The sequence below is a fragment of the Lepidochelys kempii genome, chromosome 3, assembly GCF_965140265.1.
Source record: "Lepidochelys kempii isolate rLepKem1 chromosome 3, rLepKem1.hap2, whole genome shotgun sequence".
In the NCBI taxonomy this organism is placed as follows: domain Eukaryota; kingdom Metazoa; phylum Chordata; order Testudines; family Cheloniidae; genus Lepidochelys; species Lepidochelys kempii.
This window is the reverse complement of record NC_133258.1, coordinates 40,430,369-40,457,876: the sequence shown is the minus strand read 5'-3', so window position 1 is coordinate 40,457,876 and position 27,508 is coordinate 40,430,369. Positions and strand designations below refer to the sequence as shown.

At 44.1% G+C, this 27,508-nt stretch overlaps 1 protein-coding gene across 9 annotated transcripts in view; it reads right to left on the bottom strand.

Moving 5' to 3' along the window:
• The window catches only part of ARHGEF10 (Rho guanine nucleotide exchange factor 10), a 182,391-nt gene that overhangs the window by 148,616 nt on the left and 6,267 nt on the right, over positions 1-27,508 (bottom strand). For 6 of the 9 annotated variants that reach the window (XM_073336205.1, XM_073336212.1, XM_073336211.1 and 3 more), the window contains exons 2-3: positions 20,224-20,366; positions 8,544-8,627 (exon numbers count right to left, since the gene is read on the bottom strand). In XM_073336205.1, the coding sequence (XP_073192306.1) occupies positions 8,544-8,627; positions 20,224-20,290 (151 nt within the window). In that variant the 5' untranslated portion in view covers positions 20,291-20,366. The remainder of the gene's footprint in view (positions 1-8,543; positions 8,628-20,223; positions 20,367-27,508) is intronic. The other 3 variants (XM_073336208.1, XM_073336209.1, XM_073336206.1) reach the window with 2 other exon arrangements.

Genomic DNA, 27,508 nt, shown 5'->3' with positions numbered 1-27,508 from the left:
GGAAGTAAATCTTTACTTCGCAATTTTCTTTTTGTCTTTAACTCACTTGATTAGAGGAAACACACGTCTGGGGTGACGTAAATTTGCAGATGTTTTGCTGACCATCTAAATATTTTTACTGCACTTAGAGACCCTGAATGTACTGTTCATTAATTAATTGATCCTTACTTTAACTGATTTATCTTTCCTGTTATTTATTGAGAGTAATGTGATCTTTTAAGTTTTTCTATTCTAAATGGGATTCAGACATCAAGCTGCAAACAGCTTCCGAAACAAAGGACTATTCATAACTACAATTCATATTCTGTTCTCATTCTTCTCCAATCTTGGCTTAATTTTTTACCATCATTTCTAACTGTCTGCTGAAAACAGACGCCTCTTACAAACAATGCAGCATAGCCAAAGACCAACTCCCTTTATGATTGCAGTTTAATTTAGGCAATGATCTTATTAAAACGCCCAAAGCAAGCATGGTAATGCTGACTTATTCTGTTTTAACATGAAATATGGGCCCACTTATCTCACAGCCACTAACCTTCATAAACCAAATCACAAGACACGTATCAATTGATTTTCTTACCAATATTATGAAAACTCCAGTTTAACTGCCTCGTTTCAGTGTCATTCACAACACAAGTTTAATAAAAATATTTCTTGATGCTGCCAGTTGAATAATATGATATTTCTGGAACTGAAACAAGGTAAATGAATAATGATATATATACACAGCACCTTTAATCTCACAGTGCATATTGTAAACAGTATGGAATTCACTTCATCTGGCAATGACATACAGCCATCTCTGGAGCAAAGCGTGGCAGCTGCTTAAAAGCTCACTACAATAGCACAGAACAGTTGAAGTAAGGAAATGCAGAAGAAGAATACATTCAACTGGAGAGTTTTTACACTAAACATGAAATTTCAACGCAGTTTTAAACAGATATTTAAGGAACAAAAGAACGCACTACATAGGCATGGTTCTGGAGTTTTAATACAACTAAAGAGAAATTTTTTAGAGCAATCTGACAAAGCTAATTGCTACTAAGTAGCCTATCTTGCTGCTCTGCAGCTACACTATTTGGTTAGGATGATTTATTTTTAAGACAACTCTGATTAGCGCAAAGTATTGAGGGCTTGATCCAAAGACTCCCATAGATTTCAATATGTTCTGAATCTGGCACTGATGAGGGATGCTACCTTGCCCCAGGAATAAGAGGTAGCAACCAAATAAAAGGTGAGGAAACAAACACACCAAAAAAGGTCTGTTAAAAACAAATCGATGATTTTTCTCCTTCAGGCAGGCAACAATTTTTCTGGTACCCATTCCTGCTGAGGAAGCAGGTAGGCCAGTTTCCTTCGCAACAGGGTCCCTATACATATCTCTAATTCCTCCCAGAGGGAAGGGCAAGTAGCAGAGGGAATCCCAGTTCACAGGGTCAAAAGGACTGTTCCCATGTGGGTAGGAAGAAAAAACCTTTGTGACAGGGTAGTAGGAGAAGTAATACCCTTTTCAACACAGTACCATAAACAAATACAAAATAGATGGCATCAGAGCAACCAGACCCAAGTCCTTGCTGGTCAGTGTGAAGAAAGCACAGCTACAGAGAGAAATGCAGTGCGCAGAAATCACCAGTCCATCTGTTTCTCTGGCTGCAAGTCTTTCCTTCCAGGCCTGGCAACTACCGCAGTGTCTGCATTCCACAACATGTCCCTTCACTGTCCAGATGGGTGTGGAGCACATACTTGGCTACAGTAATTAATAAGAAACATAATAGTGCATTGTACATGGTCTTTGTTTACCCTTAATGCTTAATCTTTAAAGTCTCGTCTCTGCTGGTGGGGAGGCCACCAGTATGTTTTAATTATTGTCTCAAATGAATCAACAAATATTAAAAGTAATGTTCCACCTCTTGTATATGCATGCATGAACACACATATATGACAGCAGTGAACATGGGCTGGCAGTATCCGAGCTCACAAGTGCCAGGTTTTTTTGGTTTTGCCTTTTTTTTTTTTTTTTAAAAATAAGAGTCCTTTTTCAATCTCTTCCTGCTAATACATATGCCCACTGAAAATGAACAAAAACAAATACTGGGGAATTCCAGATGTTTGTGCCTCAAAGGAGAATCACTTTTAAAAAAGTCAAGTCACTTGGGAGGGGTAAGGGAGCATGACAACAACCATCTTTTAAAATTTTCTGCAGTGCCTCCATTTGCTCTGTGGGAGTTAACTGATATAAACTTGTCACCATGAAATTAAATTGTTGCATGAATGGAATGTCAGTATTACACACACACACACGAAATTCAGCAGCATGTGTTTGCTACAGTTAGTTATGTTGTATGAGCACAATAAAGGGAGGAGGAGATGAAGGAAACACATGCACCACTTTCCCAGATATTGTTCCTCCTGTAGACCTCAGCTGCCTCTTAAACATGCCTATAATATGCCTCAGTTGGGACAGAGTTACTGCCCACTCTGCGTAAGGACTTCTGGTGTGGATTAACGTAACGTGTGGAGAAGTATGTGAATTCTAATGTGCACTAGTGTATTGCGCACTAACTGGCCCGGATGGACCCTGCTGGCATGCACTAAAAGTTCCCTAAGCGGTGTTAATGTAATCTTGTTTCAAACAGTACAACATTAACATATCAGTGTTAGTGTGTGACATGCTAATGCACCCTACAATTTACACCCTTCTGGTGCAGACTAATGCACCAGGTAGACAAATCCTAAAACAATCATACTTTGCATTGACATGACAACTGTAATTCACCCTCATATCACCCCCACAAGGAAGATGGAGATAATATTGCTAACCTATTTTACACATGGAGATGCTGAGGTAGAGAGACATGGTGAAGTTACTTGTCCAGGGCTACACAGGAAGTCAGGGGCAGAGCCAGGAATAGAATTCAAGACACCTGATGCCCAGCCTTGCACTGCAGATCATGCTGCCTCCCATCAACAGGAAAGAATCCAGATAACTTTCAAATCTCAGGCTGCATTTGTGGGGGTGGCAGACAGAGATGCTGAGTAATATCTATTGACTTACTTAGATTTTTTTCCCCTCCTCTAACAATTTGGCCCTTAGACTATAGTTCAGGACTTTAAGATGGCTGTGGATCCTCCGAGAAAGAATACCACCATGTACCAGAGGCCACTGGAGTCAATGCACAGCATGGATCTCAGTGCCACCCCTGCTCAGCATCCTAGCAATGTGCTCATCTGTTCAATGTTTCTAGCTCCCTTTGTGCTGCTGTTGTGTGTCTATGTCCATCCAGAGCCAGAGAGAGGGGTTTACATGTTGACCACAGGCCTTACCTCCACCTCTCAGCCACATGAGTTTGGGCAGGGGGACTTAGCCACCTCCCCAACTAATCAGCAGAGGGAAGGGGAGAGAGACGTCCAGTTTGCTAAGCGTGGACTTCAGTTCCTCCCCATATATCTCCTTAGCAAGTGGCAGGGAACATCTTGAGAGCCCACCTTCTTGCCCTGCACCCCATGATATTCGAGTCATGCCATTCTAGTAGCTGCAATGTGAACAGGAGAGCGAACAAAATGTGGGTTTTGATGGGACAGAGCAAAAACATAGCAAGGTTAGCATGGAACAAGAGGGTAGGAGGAGCAAAAATGCCACCCTAAAGATCCCAGTATAGAAAAGGGGAAGAAAGGGAGTTGGGAAAATAAGGCCAACATTTTACAAAGCGTTAAAAAAAATCACAAGGTTTGCCATGCTGCATCAGATCCATGGTCCACCTAGCCCTGTATCCTGGCTGCCTAGGATAGGAGCCAGAATCACACGCTTCAGTTAGGCACCTGCATCTTCATTTAGAGATCTTAAAGGAGGGGCCTGAGCACTCTCAAATACATTCTACAGGGACTGTCTTTCTGAAAGTCAGGTCAATTTCATTCAGGTGCCTAAATATGGATTTAGGTGCCTAAATATGGATTTAGGTTCCTAAAGTTCAGCTCCCAAGTTTGAAAATTTTGACCCAATTGCTTAAAGAGAACTTTTTATTTGAGTTTCTTTTCCCCAATTAACCATCATCAATATTTAGATCAGTATCCAAAAGAAACTCAGATATAACCTTCCCAGCACCCAAATTCATGACTGTCTCCTGCTATGAACACTTTGGGGGGAAGATCCTATGAGCCCAGTCATAAGAGAAACGGTCATCCTATAACACATGTATTCTCCCCCGTGAGGCACAGGTCACTATATCTTCTTAGCAACACTGGTGTCTGAGCTGGAAAACAAGGGCATTTTAGGGCAATTACTGAGATTTCCTATTGTATTCAGCATCATAGAATCTTTCCTGTAATCTAACTTCCAGGCCTTCTATTAGCATCGGGTTTTCTCAAGCGAGAAATCATTAGTAAATTCAAATCTGTGCGTTCATTAAAGTCATTCACATCCTGGAGCTCATATAAATCACCACATTAATTAAAAAGTACTCTAGCTTCAGGAATCTTTAGACTGTAAGCTCTTCGGAACAGGGGTTTTATGTTCATTGGCAACAGTGTCAGTAAAAGTAGGGTCTAGAGCAACATCTTGGCACATTTTAAATAAGTCAGATCTCAGTAAATAAAGGAACTAAAATTTGCTGTTGTTATCTGTCTAAAATGTGAGTCAGAAGTTAGGTCCTGACTCAACAAAGCAATCCAGCATGTGCTTAACTTTAAGTACATAAGTAGACCCATTGGCGCTGTCAAGGTTCCTCCCCCACCTCTGAACTCTAGGGTACAGATGTGGGGACCTGCATGAAAAACCTCCTAAGCTTATCTTTACCAGCTTAGGTCAAAACTTCCCCAAGGTACAAAATATTCCCCCCGTTGTCCTTAGACTGGCCGCTACCACCACCAAACTAATACTGGTTACTGGGGAAGAGCTGTTTGGACGCGTCTTTCCCCCCAAAATACTTCCCAAAACCTTGCACCCCACTTCCTGGACAAGGTTTGGTAAAAAGCCTCACCAATTTGCCTAAGTGACTACAGACCCAGACCCTTGGATCTTAAGAACAATGAACAATCCTCCCAACACTTGCACCCCCCCTTTCCTGGGAAATGTTGGAATAAAAGCCTCACCAATTTGCATAGGTGACCACAGACCCAAACCCTTGGATCTGAGAACAATGAAAAGGCATTCAGTTTTCTTACAAGAAGACTTTTAATAAAAATAGAAGTAAATAGAAATAAAGAAATCCCCCCGTAAAATCAGGATGGTAGATATCTTACAGGGTAATTAGATTCAAAAACATAGAGAATCCCTCTAGGCAAAACCTTAAGTTACAAAAAGATACACAGACAGAAATAGTTATTCTATTCAGCACAATTCTTTTCTCAGCCATTTAAAGAAATCATAATCTAACACATACCTAGCTAGATTACTTACTAAAAGTTCTAAGACTCCATTCCTGTTCTGTCCCTGGCAAGAGCAGCATACAGACAGACACAGACCCTGTGTTTCTCTCCCTCCTCCCAGCTTTTGAAAGTATCTTGTCTCCTCATTGGTCATTTTGGTCAGGTGCCAGCGAGGTTACCTTTAGCTTCTTAACCCTTTACAGGTGAGAGGAGCTTTCCCCTGGCCAGGAGGGATTTCAAAGGGGTTTACCCTTCCCTTTATATTTATGACAGGCGCACATGCTTAAAGTAACACATGGGCTAAAATGCTTCGCTAATCGGAGCCTTAGATGCCACAACTACAATTATTTTGCTAGATCTCTTTGTTCAATAATAGGCTCAGCCCATGTGCAGAATGGGCCTTTCCCCTGCTAACGTACATTCATTAGATATGAGCAGTCTGATAAAGGGATTTTTTTCATCTTTCTATAGTAACTGGATATCCTGCCAATGCTCATAATTCATCACTAAACAAAACCAAGAGTCACATCCAGAGCAATAATAGCAAGGATTTAAGAGAGAGGGAGAGAGAGCGTGTGCATTTTGGAAGGATCTAAACCCTCATGCTTCAAGGCAAAAAGTCAACCTCAAAATAGTGGGGCCAGATGAAATCTTTCCTTATGGGCATGTTATTCCATAACTGCAGAGTTTTTTCACCTTTCTCTAAAGCATCTGGTATGCAACACTGTCATAGATAGGATACTAGGCTAGATGAAGCACTGCTCTGATTCAGAATGGGAATTCCTATGTTCCTACCTAGTCATCACTCAACAAAACCAAGACAAGTGATTTTTAATGTTTATGGCAACTGGAAAATGTTTATAGATTCACAGATTCCAAGGCCAGAAGGGACCATTGTGATCATCCAGTCTGACCTTCTGTATAACACAGGCCATCAAACTTTCTCAAAATAATTCCTAGAGCACAGCTTTTAGAAAAACATCCAATTTCGGTTTTAAAATGGTCAGTGATAGAAAATCTACACTGCTGGAGAATCTTCTCAGCTGGTATGAAGTAAAATGACGTTTTAATGTAATATATATAAAAGAGAAAGATTCAGACAATCTGAAATAGTTACATATACAAATAGTTAAATAACTCAGGGAAGAAACAAGATGGTGATGCTAACTAGGGAAACAATGTAGAAACTCACTCTGGCTGTCCTGTCAAGATGCAAATGGTGCATAATGGACACAAGTGCCTACATACCTTACTGTGCTCACCATAAATCCACAAATGAAACAGAAAAAGCCTAAAGGTGAATTCTCTCTCCAGCACAGTATACACAGACCAATGGGAGAGGGAGGGGCAAAGGTAGCTTTGTATGTAATGCCATCTTTGAGCTCTCAGGATTCTGGGCTACTCTACCCCTCAGAATAAATCAAAGCAGCCAGAGACCTGCAAGAACTTCCTATAGACTGCTCCACAATCTGGAGCACCCAGAATCTTCCATAGTGGTCCATGCTATAGTGGACAGCCCCATCCTCTCCCATTCCTTGCTCCGCCTTTGCACGCCCCCTGTGCCAGGTCTTGTCAGAGGGCAAATGTAGTCTCTGCACCTAGGGAAGTCTCCCTCAGCTTCTATTAGGCCACATTACAGCAGCCCCCGTTAGACCACAAGAATCATAGATCAGACAGGCTCAAGGACAGAATTGGTCCCCAAGATCTTTGAGGTAGGAAACTTGTCCTATTGCATGTTCTAAAGAGCTATGCAAGTTGAAGGCGCTATGTAAATTATTTCCATTTTTACTTTTAATAATACTAACAAAAAGAAAAGTTTATATCCAAATCAAACCAGCACTGACGCATTTCTGAGTGATTGATTGGCAATCCCTCAATTTGAGATATCTCTACCGTGGATGTACATATGGGTCCTGAGATGACTCAGGGTCCGATCCTGGAACCACAAATCCGCCCACAGTAGATACAGACACTTTTTGGCAGGCCAGCGGCCTACCAGGAGAAAGCTATTTCTTTTTCCTTCCTCCTCTCTCACTCTTTTCAGCTTCGAGGGTGAACATTCCATATAGCAAAAGTCACTGTCTTTTTATAGCTTTGACCGAAGGCAGAATGATCCCACTGGACGTGGTAATCCACCCAGGAGTGTATGAGACAGCCTAGGTTTACAGCACCTTTTCTAGCCCTCTCCCCACGCAGGGTGAACAGAGGGGAGCCTAAACAGGACTGCTCAGTCGCGATAGTAGCTGCCGAACTGCACCCCTGTCTCAGTCCAGGTGCCAGATGACCATCTAACTACCACCGCCTGTGTGCAGATTCATGGCTATGGACTACCAAATTCACTAATCCTGTCCCTGTCACCACAGGGCTTGGAAGATTGGAGAGATGTTATTTCCCATGGTAGAAGCTTGTGCATGATTTTGTTTAACATGGGGAAGCTGGTGCACCTACAGCAACCTCACAGTCATGACAAGTTGGAGGTCTGGGGCCCAGTGGCAGAGAAAGTCCAAGATGACTATGGATCTCCACTTGCTGCAGCCTTCATCCGCTTTCACAGCTGTGGAGATCCCCCTTCCGCCTGATCCATCATTGAGGACTTGGGGGATTGGACTGTGCTTTGTCTGGGACCTCGCTTCAGATCTGTTTGCCTTGGGAGATCCTCCCAGGAACATGAAGCTCCCAACAACTCAGCTCTGAGGATCACTGGAACACACAAGCCCCTTCACCACAACAAAGTGAGAGTCCTCAAAGAGGACATTTCTGAGTATACAATAATTGTGTATCAGTCTAATCAACTTTTAACACCTCATATTGGAGACAGTAACTGGCAGAGCTCAGAAATCAGATCAACAGATGAGGAAATTCATAGCAATGGAGAGACTGTTAAAAATGAAACTTCATTCTTGATCCCATGCTCACAGAAATCATTGGAAAGAATCCGACATAATGCGCCAGCAATTAGGCCTTAAATATACATAACCCCTGAAGAATGGCTGAGGAATAATGGTTAAAGAACAAACACAAAATGTGTTCATGAGGATAATGCCAACATGTACAACAAAAACACCTGGGGAGAAAAAGAAAAAAAAAGATCAAATTGACTAAAGATTTTGGGAGTGATTAGTGGGGAGGGGATATATCTGTCACACTGAGTAACTAAAAAGCTGGAATATTCCAGTTACCTTCAGGTGGTGGGGGAGGGAAATCCTCTGCCTCCATACTGCTGTGTCCACTAATTTTCTGTTCCTTTAACAGAACAAATACCTCTGCAAGAAAGCACATTTTTTGAAGGTAAGCATTGTTTCTAGATTTAGCGAGTCTGCTTTTTGATTTAGCAGAGTCTCATACTTAAGCCATCGAATACCATCGTTAACGTCTTCGGACAAGAGACGGGGAGCAAAAGGCCCTGGAGCCTGATTTTCTTGTGCTCAGCATTCACAATTGTGGTCAGATTTTCTGAAGAGCTCAGCTCTCATTTGGGCACCTAAACGAGAGCCAGATTTTCAAAAGTGCCCAGTACTGCTAGCTCCCACTGTAACACTGAAGTTCATTTGATAAACTGAGCATGTTTCAGTGCCTACATGCTTTGAAAATCTGCCCCCAAACTATGGGTGCCAAGCCCTTTTGTAAAATCCTTTCTCCCATCACACACAGGGTCAGGAGTGCTAAAATACTCATAAAGGCATGACAATTCATTTTCCACTTGGCAGTTAACATCCAAAAATCACCAGTCCCAACACCATGGAGTTAAACTTGCTTGTTAGCAAACACCACATTGATGTATCTTTTTCCTTGCAACAAATAACTAACTTATGTTGACCTTGCAGTAATAATTTGCAGTGCCAGATAAGGCTGCCTTTGTTCACCTTGAGAAGTAACAACCATTGCATTTTACCACTTTGACTGTCTTTCCCTAGTTTTTGTTCAAGTTGTGACTTAAAGAAGTCCAGAAAAAAATGGTTCTGTTTAAAAAGTTCTAACAAAAAACCCCTTTTAAACTCAACTTTTCTGGAAAGTGTGAAAAAATTGATTAAGCCCCCCCTTTACCTCTATTTACCTTTAGGAAAGGAATGGAACAAGAAGCGTGTCTGGGTATCCCACTTCCAGCCTGAGCTTCTAAAGGCAACCTGATCACCCTCCTCTCTTGTGCAATACAGCTACTATGCACTCCAGTGGGCCTAATGTTCTCAATGACTTAAGTGTAACAAGATTCTCTGGATCACCCCCACATTTTGACCCAGAGTGCACCATGGAAGAGAAAAATCCCAGAATATGAGAGAGCCTTTTCTCTCTTCCCAAAACATTATTATTGTTTGTATTATAGCAACGCTTACATGGCCCAACTGGGCTTCATTGTCCTAGACGCTATGGTAAGAGACAGATCTGCCCTAGAGAGCTTCCAGTCTAAACAGATAAGACAGTCAAAGGGAAAGAGGGTAAACAGAGGCAGACAGGAGTGAAGTGACTTTCCCAAGATTACACAAGTCAGTGGCAGAGTCAGGATGGGAACCCAGGTTTCCTGAGTCCCAGTCCCAAGAGGCCCATTTCTGGTTCATTCAAGAAAGCAGTGAGTGGAAAGGATTTCACAGGGTTTGGGCCTAGATCATCCCACAATGCAAGGAGTGGGAAAGTCTTCAGAGTCTATAAAAGTATGGAAAGTCAAAGGGCTTGTCTACATGGTGAGGTAGTGCACTGTACAGGGCTGTGATTTATACATGCACTAACATGTTGTGCATTACTTGGTGTGTGTAGACCTAGCTGGTACGTACAAAATGTTCCTGAGTGTACTTGCCATACTGTTATAGATTTAGGAGGGAAGCTGCTGGCAGTCTCAAAGTATTCAGATAAGTCAGATAAGCATTCACATTTCTACATGAAAGAAACACTCTTCTCAGTTGCTTTGCGTTTTACCCATCATTACTAATTCTCAATCAAGTCATAGATATTTATTAAGTCATTTGGTGCTTAAGGCTGAAGAGGGTTGACATCCATACACAACATCTATCCATTAAGAAGGAAGTGTGTTTTCCCTTAAAATATAAAGGAAACATTTCCCCACCCTGTCTCTCCTCAAACCTCTCTCACGCCCATATATTTCTGTGGAAAAGAAAGGCATGCTTATTAAACTTTCAAATGGTGTCATCAGGAATGCATTTTTTCCCCACCAAAATTACCATGTGAAATAAAGGAAGAGAGTTATGGTTACTTGATAGGGTTATTTTTCCATTTCTTTTTAGCTTGAGTAGTAACTGGAACTCACATTTCCAAAGATGAAACACGTAATAACTAGTTACATCCTGAAGGTAAACCCTGTATCTCTGAATACGGGTGAGGTAATATTACCTCACATGTCTTCTCTCTCTAATATCCTGGGACCGACACAGCTAAAACAACACTCTACTTAACTAAGATACTTACATAGTCCCCTTTGCCTTGATACCTGAGTACCTTGCAATCTTTAATCCCTCACAACACCTCTGTGAGGTAAGAAGTGCCCCATTGTACAGAGATGCAGAGAAACTCTGACTTGCCCCAAACCACACAGGAAGTCTGTGGCAGAGCAGGGACTTGGATCCACATCTCCCAAATCCTAGGCTAGTACACTAGCCACTGGACCCTGCAGTTATCCATAGAAGATGCAGCTGCTCGTGGAAGAATGTCTTATGATCCCGATAGATATATCTTTACAATAATTTGACTTTCCTTCCACACATTAAAAATTTTGTTTTATGTTTTTGTGCAATTTGGATTTTGGATGCAGAGCCTGATGTTCCATCCATAGTCATACAAGAGAGAGATTGTATTTTGGGTTCAAATGACTCCCTCAGCAAAACAAACAATTCCCTCCCCACCTACCTAAGGTCAAACCATCTATAGTCATGGAACACCCCTTAAGGACCCACAGGTGGCAAAACCAAAAGCCATACTCTACAAAAACCAAACCAAAACAACAACAACAAAAAGGGCTAAGGACAGCAAGCCTTTTTTGCTGTGTTGTCTGGACATCCCAGGACAATGATTGCTCATTGAGAGAGTTCTCTGTCAACATAAGCAGAACCATCCGACAGGAAAGTGGAGTCAGAAAGCTACCAAGATGGTTTAAAGCAGCTGTTCTCAAACTGTGGGTCAGGACCCTAAAGTGGGTCCCGACCCCGTTTTAATGGAGTCACGAGGGCTGGCATTAGACTTGCTCAGGCCCAGGGCCAAAAGTGAAGCCCAAGCCCTCCATCCTGGGCAACAAGGCTCGGACTTCGGCTTCAGCCATGGGCGGTGGGGGTGAAGCCCTTAGGCTTCGGCTTTGGCTCCCCCATGCCCCCAGGGCAGCAGAGCTCAGGCTCAACCCTCCGGGGGTTGTGTAGTAATTTTTATGGTCCGAAACGGGTCGTGGTGCAATGAAGTTTGAGAACAGTTGGTTTAAAGCAATAGGATGCTGGAATGATGTCCAAGGATAGCCTCCTATCACAAGGCAACAAGGTGGGAATTCCAACCCCAATTCAATCTAAAGCACTTGATAGGGTTATTTTTCCATTTCTTTTCAGCTTGAGTAGTAACTGGACTCACATTTCCAAAGATGAAACACGTAATAACTAGTTACATCCTGAAGGTAAACCCTGTATCTCATGGCTTTGACCACGAAAGACACCCGGTGTGGCCTAAATTTCAGAGGTGCTGAGCGCTTGCCCTTCATGCCTTAAGGTTTTATGAAGGCTAACCAACCTCTTTGTGAAAAGGTCTGATTTCCTGGTATTGAAAAGACTAAAACCCTGATAGCAGTAAGTGCTACTTGGCAGGGTAACAAAAATCCAACCATTGCAAGTCTTGCCCAAAGGACACTGAAAGAAAGTCACCATTGCTTTCTATGGACCAATTCCCTCTCATAACTATGTCAGGATGATCACTGGTGAGTCCTCACGCTATCCAGTAGTACAGCTTAATGAACACGTTTATCTTACTGCTTGAGAAAGCTCTCAAATTTTGGCATAACCTTGGCAGTGAGCTCCTACTGGGGAGCGGGATCTGGGGCTTGCCCCGCTCTGGCACTCCGGCGCTCCAGCCAGGGAGCAGGGTTGGGGGCCGCACCACTTAGCTCCCGGTAGCAGCAGCATGGCCCCCCTCTGGCTCCTACGCACTCCAATGGCGCCCTCAGGCGCTCCAATGGGAGCTGCAGGGGCAATGCCTGCGGATGGGGCACCGTGCAGAGCCGCCTCACCGCACCTCTGCATAGGAGCTGGAGAAGGGACATGCCGATGCTTCCAGAAGCCGATTGAGGTAAGCACTGCTCGGAGCCTGCACCCCTGAGTCTCCCCACGCCCCAACCTCCTGCCCCAGCCCTGATCCCTCTCCCACCCTCCAAACCCCTTGATCCCAGCCCAGAGTACTGCCTACATCCCAAACTCCTCATCCCCAGCCCTACCCCAGAACCTGCATCCCCCAGCTGGAGCCTTCACCCCTCCCCCTCCGTATCCCAGCCTGGAGCCCCCTTCCACACCCTGAACTCATTTCTGGCCCCACCCCAGAGCCTGCACCCCAAACCCTATTTTTTGAGCATTCATGGTCCATCATATAATTTCTATTCCCAGATGTGGGCCTCAGCCCAAAAAGATTGCCCACACATGGTTTAAATGTACCACCATTTTTCAGCTGGGAGTATGGTGTTTCTGTGTCCTGTGTGGGTTTCCAGCACAGGAAAATCCCTCCATATTGATTCTAGGCAAATATATCATGTGAGCACTTCATAAAAAAATCTCATCCAAAAACTTACTTGTGCAACAGAAGGAAGGCCACAGAAACAGGAGCTGTACAAGTGTCTCCAAAACTGTGAGGGGCAATCAGACACTCAACTACAGGACTGCCTCCTGCACAGGCCATTACACAAACTGCCAAGTTTTCCATTTCCGCCAAAAGGGCCATTTCTACAAACTTGACAACGGCACAGACCATATTTTACACGGCAGCCCTTTAAAACACAGAGTGAATCACAGTTGCAGTCATACCAAGATTCTTTATTGCTAAGGGTGCAACAGGTATGAGCTAGTAAGCATACCCTAATTCATGAAAGAAAAGAGGGAAGCAGATTATTTTCCAAGCAAGCCTGCCCCTTGGAGAGAAAGAGAGTGCTGTGCACGTGAGCTGTAGAATGACTGCTGTGAGACAGCCGGTAAGGCTATAAGAAAGGTTGTAGGGAGTGGGGCTGGGAAGTGAAGAATCTGCCCACACCAAGTATGTGAATGTCAAAAACACCATTGTGCCTACTCCAACTATTGAACATGGTCTGGTTAATGACTAATTGTGAGCCTTGTTCACCCAACTATAGAACTCCCTCTGAGAGATAAATCTTGCTGTATAGCATTTGGGGTTTGTTTGGTTTTGTTTCATTGTATTTTTTTAATATCTCTAAAGTTGAAATTTCTGCAGAGAGGAAATAAATATTTCAAGCACAGTTTGTTCTCTCTGTAAGGCCATAATTAGGAACCACGGATCCTGTGTATTAAAGCAAGATTCATGTTACAAAGACAGTGTCTATGAATGCATCTGATGAAGTGAGCTGTAGCTCACAAAAGCTTATGCTCAAATAAATGTGTTAGTCTCTAAGGTGCCACAGGTACTCCTTTTCTTTTTGCGAATACAGACTAACATGGCTGCTACTCTGAAACCTGTCTATGAAGGGTGACTTAAGCAGGCATTCAGACTGGGGCAGCTATTTTCAACAGTGGGAGCCCTATAGCGAGAGTATATGAATAATGAATCACAAAATTTTCATTCTTAATTGTTTTATTGATATTTGGATTGAATAACAAATATCTAACATATTAAAGGAAATACCAAGGGCTACAAAATAAAAACATTAATAAATTCAGGAATAGAACAAAATCTTTGTAAGAAGTTTCCCAAATCACCATAGGTGGAATGAATTAAAATAAGGAAAAACATTTCCTTAGCAATATATGCATACAATAAGCATGAGACCTAATGTTTCAGTATCCAAGGTCCTACCCTGATCCCATTAAAATCAAAGGAACTATTGCTATTCACTCCAATGGCAGTGAGTAAACATTTTTCAGGAGATATTTTATATATAATTCAACTACCAGAAAACCCCTTCAAACCTTATTCTGCCACCTTTATACAAACACGGAGTAGCACCTTGCTTTAGGATAGATTATGGCATTGCAACGAGCCCTAAGCAATGAGCAATGCAGACTTTTTCTGTTCAAGGAGTGGACAGAGAACCATACTGAGGCTCAGATTCATACTTTGTTTCTTGGCTCCCCCCTTGCGCCAGTGGAAGATATTATCTGCAGCGGCCTTGTGCCTGTTACAGATTATCTTCCCTAGTACTTCAGCTCATGTGATGGCTCATATGTTGGGGAAAAAGGAGAGGATCGAAGGCTCTGCCCACTCCCTGCTCACCTGTGTAGGAGAGACTGGAGCAATTCCATGGTCACTTATCTCTCACACACTGCTACCCATGAGAGGGGTAGGAAGTGCTGTGGATTATGGAGTATTTATATCTCCTTACTGTCTTGTGTTGGCAGAAAAGATGGGCCAAAGACTGGCCTTTTGTGAATGGCCTCATTGATTACAGTGGGACTATTTATAAGAAATAAATAAGCTCTTATATAGCGCTTTTCATCCCTCGATGCTGAGAGAGGTCACTTTCATTATCCCCAATTTACATATGGGAAAAGCGGAGGCACAGAGTGAAGAACTGACTTGCCCAAGGTCACACAACAGGCCGGAGGCAAAGCCTGGACTAGACTCTGAGGACCAGTGTGGTGTTCTATCCACTAGGCCATGCTGTCTCTCAGAAATAAGGCACTACTCACCATCAACAGCAGCTGCAGAACTTGAACCCTAAATAAGTAGAATTCACGTTCCAGAAAAAAAAAAAACTAATCAAGTCATCCAGGTTACCATTGTCCCCCACCCCTATTTCATTCTCTACTTTCTACCCGAGGAGAGAGGATGGTCCAAAGGTTAAGGCACTGACCTAGGACTTGACAGAATTGGGTGTCATGAGGATAACTCTATTAAAGATTGTGAGCTGATGGTGACCATATTAGTATTTAAAATAGCACAGATATCTATTTATCTGCCTAACCGAAACAAAGAGAAAAAAAGACTCTTGGCACCATGGAAGGTAAAAAAGAGCAAAATTAGATCAGAAGCTCTTGTATGCAGGAACCATGGTTTTTTCCCCCCTCTGCTTCTACAGAGCTTAGCGCAATAAGGAACATGGGACTTCTAGGTGTTACCTCAATACAGATAGTAAATAATAATACAAGAAATCTTCTCTTTTATCTAGTTATTCTCAGTTTGGCTGGAAACTGAAAGAGAAGTCTAAAGACTTAACTCATGAGGAAGAGTCAATAACTTTATATGTCTCTTTCAAATGAAAATAACTATTTGGAAAAATATAGATTATTTTCCAAATGTATTCAATGTTTTTCATCCTCCAAATGCTCTTGCTCTCAATACTTTGACGTCAAAGTACCAAAGTAACTAAATTGTTCTTGTAAAGATTTTCATTCTTAATTAGGTCAGAAAAATGCTTCACACCACACAAAACATTCCAATCACAATGTGGATCTATACACTATTTGACTGCATACATATTAAAATGACATAAGTCAAAACTTATTTTTATTAGTATAAAAACCACATCAGAACCAAAATTAACACTAGCTTTTTCTGTTCTTTCACAAGTGACTTGTGATTGCTGTGAGAGAAAGAAAAAGTTCTGTTTTGAGAACAATTCTACTTCCCCAGCAAATCACCCAGTGACTCCAGAATTAACTTAGGCTTCCAGAATAAAACAAAATGAAAAAAAAAAAAAAAAAGCGTATGGATGCAATACATGAAATTTACTTATTTTTTTTAAAACAAAAGGAAAATAAGGAAGGGTTTGCTCCAACCTCCCACTCAAGTCAATGTGAGTCACCAAAGTCCTAATTCTACTCCCATTGATTTTAGCAGATCAGGATCCAACTGAGGCAGTTAATGTAAATATTTACAGTTCTTTTGGATCTAATCGCCTTTGGAAAAATGAATGGTCTTGTTTCCTGTCAGGAAAAGTAATGTTGACTACATCTGAAAAATTACATAGTTCTTCAATATTTTCAGCAGCCTCATTTAAAGAAAAACAAAAAACAACAACAACACAGGTCACTAAGAACATAATCAATAAAATCTCTCATTCTCCATAGCTCTAACAAAGAATCTGAAGTAAACAGGGAAGTGCTTTTGCAACTTAGTCCTACAAACAGGATTGGAATGTGGAATCCAGAAAACTATCAATAATTGCATTCACTCAATTATCTGTAATATTGAAATGTTATCCAAACAAATCAGAAATATTGTAGCAATGCAGACATTGTTTTTCTACTGTAACTAAAGCAAGGAAGAACACAAAAAGGAAATACTAGCATACAGTATACTGCATCTTCAAAAAGCTTTACAAATATTATTTTAAAATATTGGGACTTCTGCTCCTAACCCCGATACCAACAATCTTCACTTCTTAATTTACATGCAGATGGACCCAGTGGTGCGCTGGAGCTGGTTCCCGTGAACCAGTTGTTAAATTTAGAAGCAGTTTTAGAACCGGTTGTTAGGGCTCCCTGAGCTCCCAGGTTTGGGGGGGAGGGGAGAAGAGGCGGTCACGGGATGGGGGGGTGGGTTGGCTAGGCAGTCGCCGCCCCAGAAAGTCCCAGCCAGGCTGGGCCGTGGCTAGGGCAGCCCCCCAGGCCAAGGGGGCCCCAACACGCAGCGCTAGACAGGTGCATGGTGTAGGGCTCAGTGTTATAGAAGGGGGCTGTTGGAGACAGGGCCAGCTCTAGGCACCAGCAAAACAAGCAGGTGCTTGGGGTGGCACATTTCTAGGGGTGGCATTCTGGCGTCGGCCATGACGCCCCTAGAAATGTGCTTCCGCTGCCCCAGCTCGCCTCCACTTCGCCTGCTTCCCTGAGCATGCCGCCGCCACTCTGCTTCTCCTCACTCCCTCCCAGGCTTACTGCACGCCAAACACCTGTTTGGCACGGCAAGCCTGGGAGAGAGGGGGAAGAAGCCGAGCGACAGCGCGCACGGGGGAGGCGGCGGTGGAGCAGAGGCGAGCTGGGGCAGGGAGCGGTTCCTCTACCCCCCCCCCCCGTTAGTTCCTGTGCTCCCCGCCCACTCTTGCTCACCTCCGCTCCACCTGCTGCCCTGAATGAGCTGCCTCCCCCTTGCCTGAGAGGGAGGAGGAGAAGCGGAGCAGCGGCATGTTCAGGGAAGCAGGTGTAGCGGAGGTGAGCTAGGGCAAGAGGTTGCAGGGGGGGAGCCGTAGGAAGCAATGCGGCGGGGAAATGCGGCACGCCCGGGGGAGGAGGCAGGGCCGGGGATTTGGGGAAGGGTTTGGGAAGGGGCGGAGCTGGGGGGGACACGAAAGAAAGCAGGGGTGGCCAAAATTTTTTTTGCTTGGGGCGGCAAAAATCCTAGAGCCAGCCCTCATTGGAGAATGGGCTCGGTGCTAGAGGAGGGTGCATGGAGCAGTACCATTTGGGGGGCGCGGGGCTATGGAAGGGCTGCGGAGCCCCACGTCCTGTCTCAGGGCAGGGGCCACGCTGCAGCTGGTACCTACACTGAGCCGCCATCCGGGCAGCCACTCCAGGGCCCTGCGCGCTGAGGCTGATCCGATGCTAGCCGAGCTCCATGCTGCTTCCTGCCCGGCCCAGGAAGCGCGACCGGCTGCGCTGGGCAGGGAGATCAGGCACCATGTGACTGGGAGCCGCGTAGGGCTGGGGTGCCAGGCCCCTGGCAGCAGCAGCAGCCTCCTCTGCCCCAGGAGCCGGGCAGCACCAGCTGGTGCCATGGCTGGGGGCTGCCTTGGGCATGCTGGGGTGAGCCCCGCCCCAGTCTCTCCCACTCCTGAGCTGTGGGGCTGTCCAGCCTCCACCGCTTGGGGGCACTCACATCCCGCGGTGGGGAGTCGGGCCGACGGCTGCCTGCAGGAAGCCGCCGCCCCACATGCCGGGAGCGACCCACTGAAGGAAGGGCTGCAGGACTCCTGCTCCACCAGCAGGCACCTGGGATGGAGAACAGGTCTGGGGAGGGCAAGGGGGCAGGACAGAGGCACATCCCTTACATCAGAACTTTTTATAGGTAACCGGTTGTTAAGATTCTGGCAGCTCATCACTGGATGGACCCAGTGATTGGGTAGAGTCTTTTACATATCTGACATCTATTATTCGATTCTTAAAAGTAGTGTCACCAATGCCAATAGGATTTTATTTGAACCACAGGTTGTTTGACCAACTGGTTTGCATCAAGAACAATTATATAAAATATAAAAGTAAATGCAAAAAATTTGCTTTCCTGTAATATTAAGGTTGAGAAATTGAGCACCCAAAAAAAGTATGTAAACTACAAAGTTGAAAGCTCACAATTAAGTCTGGCCTATGAGAGAGAGAGACATCCATGTTATACCTTGGGCTAGGTCAACAGCTTGTTTCATTCCTTTGCCTTATTTCCTTATCTGTAAATGAGATGATAATGTTTATCCTCCCTTGTAACGCATATTGAGATCTATGGATGCATTATCCACGTTTAATTAGATAAGTGAAGGATGAAAGAAAATATGGTAACATCAGAGAATGTTTATAGTCTATTTTCTTAACTAGAAAGTTTCAACTTAACTTTTTTATTCTTTGAACAGTCTTTCCAAAAGAGTAGAGAATAGAAACCAGGGCGAAAGTTTAATCTTGAACTTGGAACCAAATAGCACACATTCAGAGTTTAGTTCCAAGTAACAAGTACTGTACAATACAGTAAGTCACTGAAGCAGATTTTCCAAAAATAGGACTCCTATTCACTACCACTTCAACAGAACAAATTTCTTTTGGTCTGGTTAACTATTTGCCCACGCACATGACATTCAGCTTAACTTTTCATGATTGAGCAGCTAATGTGTAGGACATGAATCAACATTATGCAGTTATGCATTGCTTCCCACACTTTTGCTGATTCATGCAATTAAGAAAAAAAATGAATCCATGTTCTTATTTGGGACTGAGAAAGTCAGCAAAAACATTTTGCATTTCCCCACTTAGCATCATTCATGTTCTTTAATAAAAAATAAAAAATAAATAAAAATACTAGTCATGCTTACTAATCCTGAGGTTCAAAAATACCATTCACTAAGTCTTTTACTTCTAATCATGTCAAGATTCCTTCTTATAAGAAAATGTATAATTGGTTTAATTCTGGATAGACATTAAGGGCAAAATTCTCCTCTCAGAGACACACGACAGATCTTGACCCCAAGATTCTGCTCTTCCTCAGGACAGGAGCTTCCTACCAATATCCCTGGAGCAGAATATTAGAGTCCTGATCCATTATATAGATCTGAGAAGGGAATTTTGCCCTAAACTGACTAATGCATCTCCCTTCCTCATCATGTATGAAGAACATAATTACCACAATATGTCTGTACATTATATTAGTGATTCTCAAGCTGTGATCTGGAAACCACTGGTGGTTTTCCAGACATTTGCTGGTGGTCCACGAAAAGATGGCTTTCCTCCATTTTACACCCTCTAAATTACATTAACATACAGTTAGGATACAGTAAGCACTTTCTCAATATTAATTTTCTATGAAAGTTACAACAGGGATGTTCTGTGAATAGGAGAAGACGACATCCATATGACAATTTCTATGTCTATACGAGGTCCACACTAAGAAAAATTTGAGAAACCCTATACTGCATCCATAACTTTGATCTTATTAAAATGTGCTGTATATCTAGCACAAACCTTATTAATTGACAAGCATCAGGAAAACAAATATACCTGGGGGTTTGGTAACAAAATAGGGATTACTTACTATAACTGGAAGTTCTTTGAGATGTGCAGTCCCTATCTGTATTCACACATGGGTCCGTGCGCTCCATGCACTTGAGTCCAGATATTGTTCAAAGCAGTGTCTGTTGACTCATACATGTGCAGTAGCTTCCTTTGCGCTCTCAACTGTGGGTATAAGAGGCAATGTGGGTCAACGTTTCTCCTGTTGCTCTTCTTACTGCAATCCAACAGGATCCAAAGCAGAGGGAAAGAAGGGTGGGTAGCGAAATGTGGATATGGACCACACATCTCAAAAAACATCTAGTTACAGTAAGGAGTCTCCATTTCTTCTTCGAGTAACGGTGCTTATGTATATTCCACATGTGGGTGACTGGCAAGCAGTGTTCAGACTAGAGATGGGTGCGAGGAACCTGGTAGCAGAAATGCTTGTAGTACTGCCATTCCTAAGGTTACATCTGCCATTGTAGCTCAAGTTAGAGCATAGTGTGTCTCAAACATGTGGACAGAGCTCCAAGTTGCTGCTCTGCAAATGTCCTGCAGTGGAACGTCCTAAAAGGATGTCATGAAGGCCATTTGTGTGTGTGTGTGTGTGTGTGTGTGTGTGAAGTAAGCTGTAAAATCCCCAAGGAGGAGGAATTTTTTCTATTTTGTAGCACTCTAAGATGCATCCCAAAAGCCACTAAGAAATCTCTGTGAGGATATGGCTTGCCCATGCACTCTTTCTGCTACAGCAACAAGGAGTCTCAGATTTTTTTTAATGGGTTTGGCTCTTTGCACGTAGAATGCACCTGACACCAACGGAATGAAGTTTCTTGTCTTCAGAAGAAGCATGGGGTTTCGGCAGAAACAGAGGCAAGTGTAACCTCAAACAATCCTGAGGAGGAATTTGGGATGTAACCTAGGGGAGACATTCTCTTTGTGGAATACTGTAAAAATGTCTGTCATCATGGCTCCTAGCTCATTCACCCTTCTGGCCAAAGCAATGGCCACTAAGAACTAGGGATGTAAATAACATTTTTAAAAAGTAAACATTTAAACTATTAAAATTTTACTGGTTAAACATTTAACCATTAGGCTCCACTGCCTCCCTAGGCGCCTGGGATCCCGCTGCCAGCCCCGCGCAGAGCCCAGGGCCGGCAGCCAAGACCTCAGGGGTGGGGGGGGGCAGCCAGGACCTGTGGCTTATTGGTTAATCGGTTAACATATTATATCCTTACTAATAATGCCACTTTTATAGATGAGTGGGTCATAGCACATGTTGCCATAGGTTCTAAGGGTGGACATGTGAGTGTTGACAGAACAAGGTTAAACCTACACCTCAAAGGGACCTTAATGATGGGTGGAAATGTCCTGATCAAGTCCTTAATAAATTGCACAGTAGCCAGGAGTGTTAAAGACAAAACGCCCTTTCAACAGAGGGAGGAAGGCACAAACCGCTGCTAGGTGCACGCCAGTGAAGGGCCAGACCAGAGGTCTTTAAGGAGACAAGATAGTCTAGGATAACTGGAATGCCCGCAGAATCAAGCAAATGTTGTTGGCAATGTGTCAAGGCAGTGTCATTTAGCCCAGTAACATGCTCCGGTAGAATCTTTTCTACTTTGGTTAAGGATTTCCTAGGCAGGGGAAGAGCATACGCATTCTATTTCTGATAAGAATGGCTATACTGGGTCAAACCAAAGGTACTGGATACCCCTTGCCCTCATGATTATTGACCCCCTCAAAGAATTCTAGCAGATGGGTGGGGCATGATTTCCCTTTACAACAACCATGTTGATGCTTCCCCCAACAAATTACGTTCATCTGTGTCTGACAGTTTTGTTCTTGACTATAGTTTCAACCAGTCTGCCCAATACAGTAATTGCCAGGATCACCTCAGGAGCCCTTTTTAGAAATTAGCATCACATTAGCTATCCTCCAGTCATTTGGTACAGAAGCTCATTTAAATAATAGGTTACAGACTAGTAGTTTTACAATTTCACATTTGAGTTCCTTCAGAACTCTTGGGTGAATACCATCTGGTCCTGGTGACTTATTACTGTTTAATTTATCAATTTGTTCCAAAATCTCTTCTAATGACACCTTGTGATGCTCTGTACCTCGGGGGGACACCCAGCACCCCCATATTCATCCTTGTAAAATGACTGTGTGGTATCCAATGCAAAGTTTGTCATGTCAAGTGTCTTCAGAAGGCTCACGATGTACTGAACATTGTTATTATAGTAATGGCTGTTACCGTAATGTTATAGGTTGTAATTTCTTGTATATAGTTATGAGTCTGAAAATGTGTTCTCATGGCTTTAAACAAGCCCAGGCAAAAATTCTCCAAGAGCAGAGAGGCAGTTCACACCTCATCGGGGCACGTATGGGACAAACCCAGCCCAGCCTCATAAGAACAAAGGACACTGGCCTAGGCATCAACAAAGGATCTGTTGGACTCAAGAGAGAGTCACCCAACTTCCTTTGGTCAGTTTGGGACTAAGATGCAGTAATGCTCACCTGACTCAGAAAAGGGGGGTGGGTGGCAAAGCCAGGAGGGAAGAAAGAACATGATAAAAGGGAGAGATGTTTACCATGCTCTTCCTCTCTCTTCCACCTCCATCTACAGACATCACCACCAAGCAACTGAAGCGCTGATCAAAGGGGAGAGCCTGGCTGAAGAGCAACCAGCCAGCTTGTGGTGAGAAGCATCTAAGTTTGTAAGGGCACTGGAAGTGTAAAGATCAGCTTAGAATGCATTTTGCTTTTGTTTCATTTGACCAAATCTGACTTGTTATGCTTTGATTTATAATCACTTAAAAAATCTATCTTTCATAGTTAGTATGTTTGGTTTGAAACGTGTCAGACTCCCCTTGGGATAACATGCCTGACATATCAAATTTCTTTGTTAAATTGACAAACTCATAAAAGCGTGCAGCATCCAGCGGGCATAACGGGACACTACAAGATAGAGGTTCCCAGGGTTGTGTCTGGGACCGGAGGCATTGGCTAGTGTCATTCGCTTGCAAGTAGCTGGGAGCAGCTTACATGCTAGAGGCTGTGCGTGAACAACCCAGGAGTGGTGGTTCTCACAGCAGAGCAGGGTAAGGCTGGCTCCTAGAGTGAAGGATTGGAGTGACCTAGCAGATCACTGGTCCAGATAACACAAGGGGAACATCACACAGCTGGATGCCCATCCAAAACCCAGGCTGGGAGTTGCTTGATTTTCCAATCCTGGGTTAGGGGATCCTGAAATGGGCAGATCCTGATAGGTGGGTGTGCGGACATCGTTAGGAGTTCCGTGAACCAGAACTGTCTGGACCAGTAGGTTGCTAGGAGAAGGATAGGAGCTCTGTCACAACAGATCTTCTGTACAACTTGTTGTAATAAGGGGATGTAGGGAAAGGGGTATCTGAGGTCATCCATCCAGGAAAGCATCATATTGAAAACTGCAGTCTTGGGCTCCCCTAGAGCAACACGTGGGAAGGTTTCTGATCATCTGCGATGCAAAGCGATCCCATAGCAGAGTTCCCCATTGTGCAACTACATTGGTTAGAACTGTGGTCTGCAGGGAAGCTTCTGCAAAACTTGTCTGCTAATGAGTTGTGAACACCCAGAAGGTACACAGCCTGTATCATAATGTGGCATCTGATACACAAGTTCCAAAGTCTGACTGCTTCCAGGCAGAGGGGACAAGATCTCGTTCCTCTGTTTGTTTATATGGACCACTGTAGTTATACTGTGACATCTGTACATGGAGTGAGCATATGAGGGGAAGGAAGGCCTTGCACACAAGGTGGACCTCTTTCAGTTCCAGTAAGTTTTATGTGTAGCCTGGCCTCTCTTGGGGTCCAGGTACCCTGAGCAATGTGGTAGTCCATATGAGCACCCCATGCTATAAGGGAGGTATCTGTCAGAATGGTGGCCCTTGATATGAGGGGGCTGAAGGGAGTCCCCTCCATGACTGTTTGGGTTGGACCACCAACCATGGAAGATGAGAACTCTTTTGGGAACAATATCAGAGGGGCAGTCATGTTCATCACCTCCTCATCAATTATTAGAAGTGGACCACATCCACCCTGATTGAATTGGTCCTGTCAGCACTGGTTCTCCACTTGTAAGGTAACTCCCTTCTCTTCATGTGTCAGTATATTTGCGCCTGTATCTGTAATTTTCACTCCATGCATCTGAAGTAGGTTTTGTACCCACAAAAGCTTATGCCCAAATAAATGTTAGTCTTTAAGGTGCCATCGGACTCCATCACTGTTCCCAAAAACAACGAGGAGTCAATACGATCTCTATTTGGTTGGTATGTTGAGTGGAGCCAAGCTTGAAGACACCGCAAGTGGAGTCACATGGGGCACGTGGCCTAACAGAGAAAGACATCAGCACACTGTAGTTTGCAATTTGTGGGTGGCACAAGAGATCAGGTTGCTCATTATGTAAAACCGGTCTTCAGGGAGAAATGCTCTCACAGAGACTGAGTCCAGCTGTGCTCCTATAAAAATTATGGTGACAAAGCAGACTTTTCTTCTTTTATGCAAATGGCTAAGGTAACAAGAAGGAGCTGAAGAGATCAAGTTGCTGACATAACTTCTTGAAAAGATTGGCCTACTGTTAGGATATAGATATTCAGGCCTGCCTGTAAAGGCCTATACTTTAAGAATTTAGGTATATGTTTACCATTTAGCTAGTAATAGAGGTATACAAGAAAGAATCTGTGTCATATCTTGGCTGCTACCACAGTGAAAAATTTTATTAAAACTCTGGGTGCCATGGCAAGCCCAAGGGAGCATGCAAAACTAGTAGTGCTTGTGTCCAAGCACGAAGCCCTGTGAGATGGGTGAATATTTATGTGGAAATATGAATTTGTGATGTCAAGAGCCATGAACCATATTGCCTCCTGAAGGAAGGAGACTATAGATGCCACCATAATTGTCCTGAATTTCAGCTTTTGAATAAAGATGTTGAGTTGCATAGGTCAGGATGGGTCTCCACCCTCAGTGTTTTTTGGAATCTGGAAATATGAGGAGTAGATCCTTCTCCCTTGGTACTGAGGCGGGATGCATTCTATCACCTCTGGCTTTAAAAGGATTCAATTTCCTGTTGAACAATTGATGAGAGTGGTACCCTAAGGGGGATAGGGAAGGTGGTTTGTGAGGAGGAAAGGAAAAAACTCTATGGAGTAGCCCTGATGGATAATCTCCAGGATCCAACTGTCTTTGGTGATCTTGTTCCAGCTGGGTGAAGAAAGTAAGACAGCCTCCAAAGATGACAGGAAAGAAAGTAGGTGGCAACAATGGTGGCACACGGGTTTCAATCAGCATGTCAAAAGTGGCCCTTGGCCTGTAGTTGGGAATAAGGAGAAGCTGTGGCAGTAGAGGGAGCCCAGAAACAGGACCTCTGAATCCTCGGTCATTTATATGGAGGCTCAAGTGGACGCTGGTTAGGGTGACCAGTATGTTCCGATTTTATAGTGACAGTCCCAATATTCAGGGCTTTGTCTTATATAGGTGCCTATTATTTCCTCACCCTCATCCCGATTTTTCACACTTGCTATCTGGTCACCTTAACACTGGTAATATGGAGAGTGTGAAGTGGGGTGGTTATAGTCTAAAAGGACTCTCTCTGGTGTTTCCTTCTAGGGACTAGAGCATAAATCCCCTGAGATCACAGAGTGGCTCGAGTCCTTCAGAGAATGCAAGGATTCATCTGTCTTTTCATTAAGAAGATTGAACTCAAAGGGAAGGTGTTGGATGGTGTTTTGGACCTCTCTAGGAAAGCCCGACAACCAGAGCCATGAGTCCCTTCACTTCTGGATGCCGTATCTGCAGCATCTATGGCAGCCTGGAGAGCCACCTAAGCTACTAAGCTCCCCTCATCCAGAAAGGACTGCATTGGACTCGGTCTTCCACGTGAAGTTTGTCTCTAAAGGCCACGATCCTGACGTAGGTGCTGAAATCACATGAGCTCTTTCCATAGCTGCCAGTACCACCAGCGAATTAGGAGCAGGATGGGAAAACAAGAAGTCAGCTTCTTTGGCAGGAACAAAACAACGTCTTTTTGCTGTACGGGCACAAGATGCTGGTTTGTGCCAAACCACTCTGGCTGGTTTTAATGTGGCCTTATGAATTGGAAGGGGCCACGCCAGTCAGTCCCTGTGGCTGCAAAATGTCCAAGAGCCGGTGTTGAAGGTTCTGGACCTCTTCTAATGGATGTGTAGATCATTAGCAACCCTTTGGAACAGCTCCTGATACTGATGCTGATCTTCCAGTGAAGAACACAATGAAGGAGTGATGGTATCATCCAAAGATTATGAGAAAGCCCCTACTGGAACCGTTACTACTGGCAGAACTGGTTCTCGCTCTTCTTCCTCGTACACCTATGGAACTGGCTTGTGAGAAGAGAAAGAGCAGTATGACTCCTGAGAGGGGTCTGCGTGCCTGCCATATGAGCTCCAAAGGCCCCGATAACGCCAGGAGGAAGGGTCCATTGGTCATCGTGATCCTAAGGGAATCAGTACCTGCTGTTCATGTCTGGGGGTCATATCTGGAGAGATGGTAAGTACAGCCTCTGAACTGTCTGTCAGGGTTCCTGTGCCTTTGCAGAGATACTGGTGCAACTATTTCTTCTGACTCCTCAGATTCCAAAGGATGGTTCCATCGGTAGCAGGGGTACTGCTGGTACCAGGGTGCTCCTGCCCGATGAGTGGAGATGGAACTGTTCCTGAGAAACCAGTAACGATTCCTCCTCCAGACTAAGGAAGTCCCTCAGGAGGGAAGGGCCTGAAAGGAGTGGAGATTGCAAGTAGGGGAGGAATACATCCCCCGGTGCTACAAAGGTCTCCATACAGCCCCAAGTCCAGGGAGTTCCAGCAGAGATGAAGGATGCAGCTTGTTTGTCACAGCCAAACAGTTTTTGGATGAATGAGGTGGCACCGATGAGGAGTCCAGATCTGCATTCATAGATGGGACTGGCAAACGTCTGTCTTTCTGCTTTGGTACTGCAGTCACCACCAGAATTAGCAGATCCCCTTTTTTCCCCCATGCCTTGCCCTCCAGCCTGGGGCTCTTCAGCAGAGCTGGTTCTATGGGTACAATATGTGACAACTCAGGGAGGAAACGCATTTCTTCTGGACAGTCCTCTGTGGGGATCTGTCCCTGCACCTATTAGAGTACCTCTTACTCTCATGGGGAGCCTTGTAGTAGGAGTCCTTGGGCTTTGGTGGTAAAGGCTCCGCTCCAAGGCTTGTGCTTGGAGGGGCATGGCTGGTCAGTTGAGGCCAGTGTACGGGGGAACAAGGTCTCCTGGCCCACGTCAGAGTGGGGGCT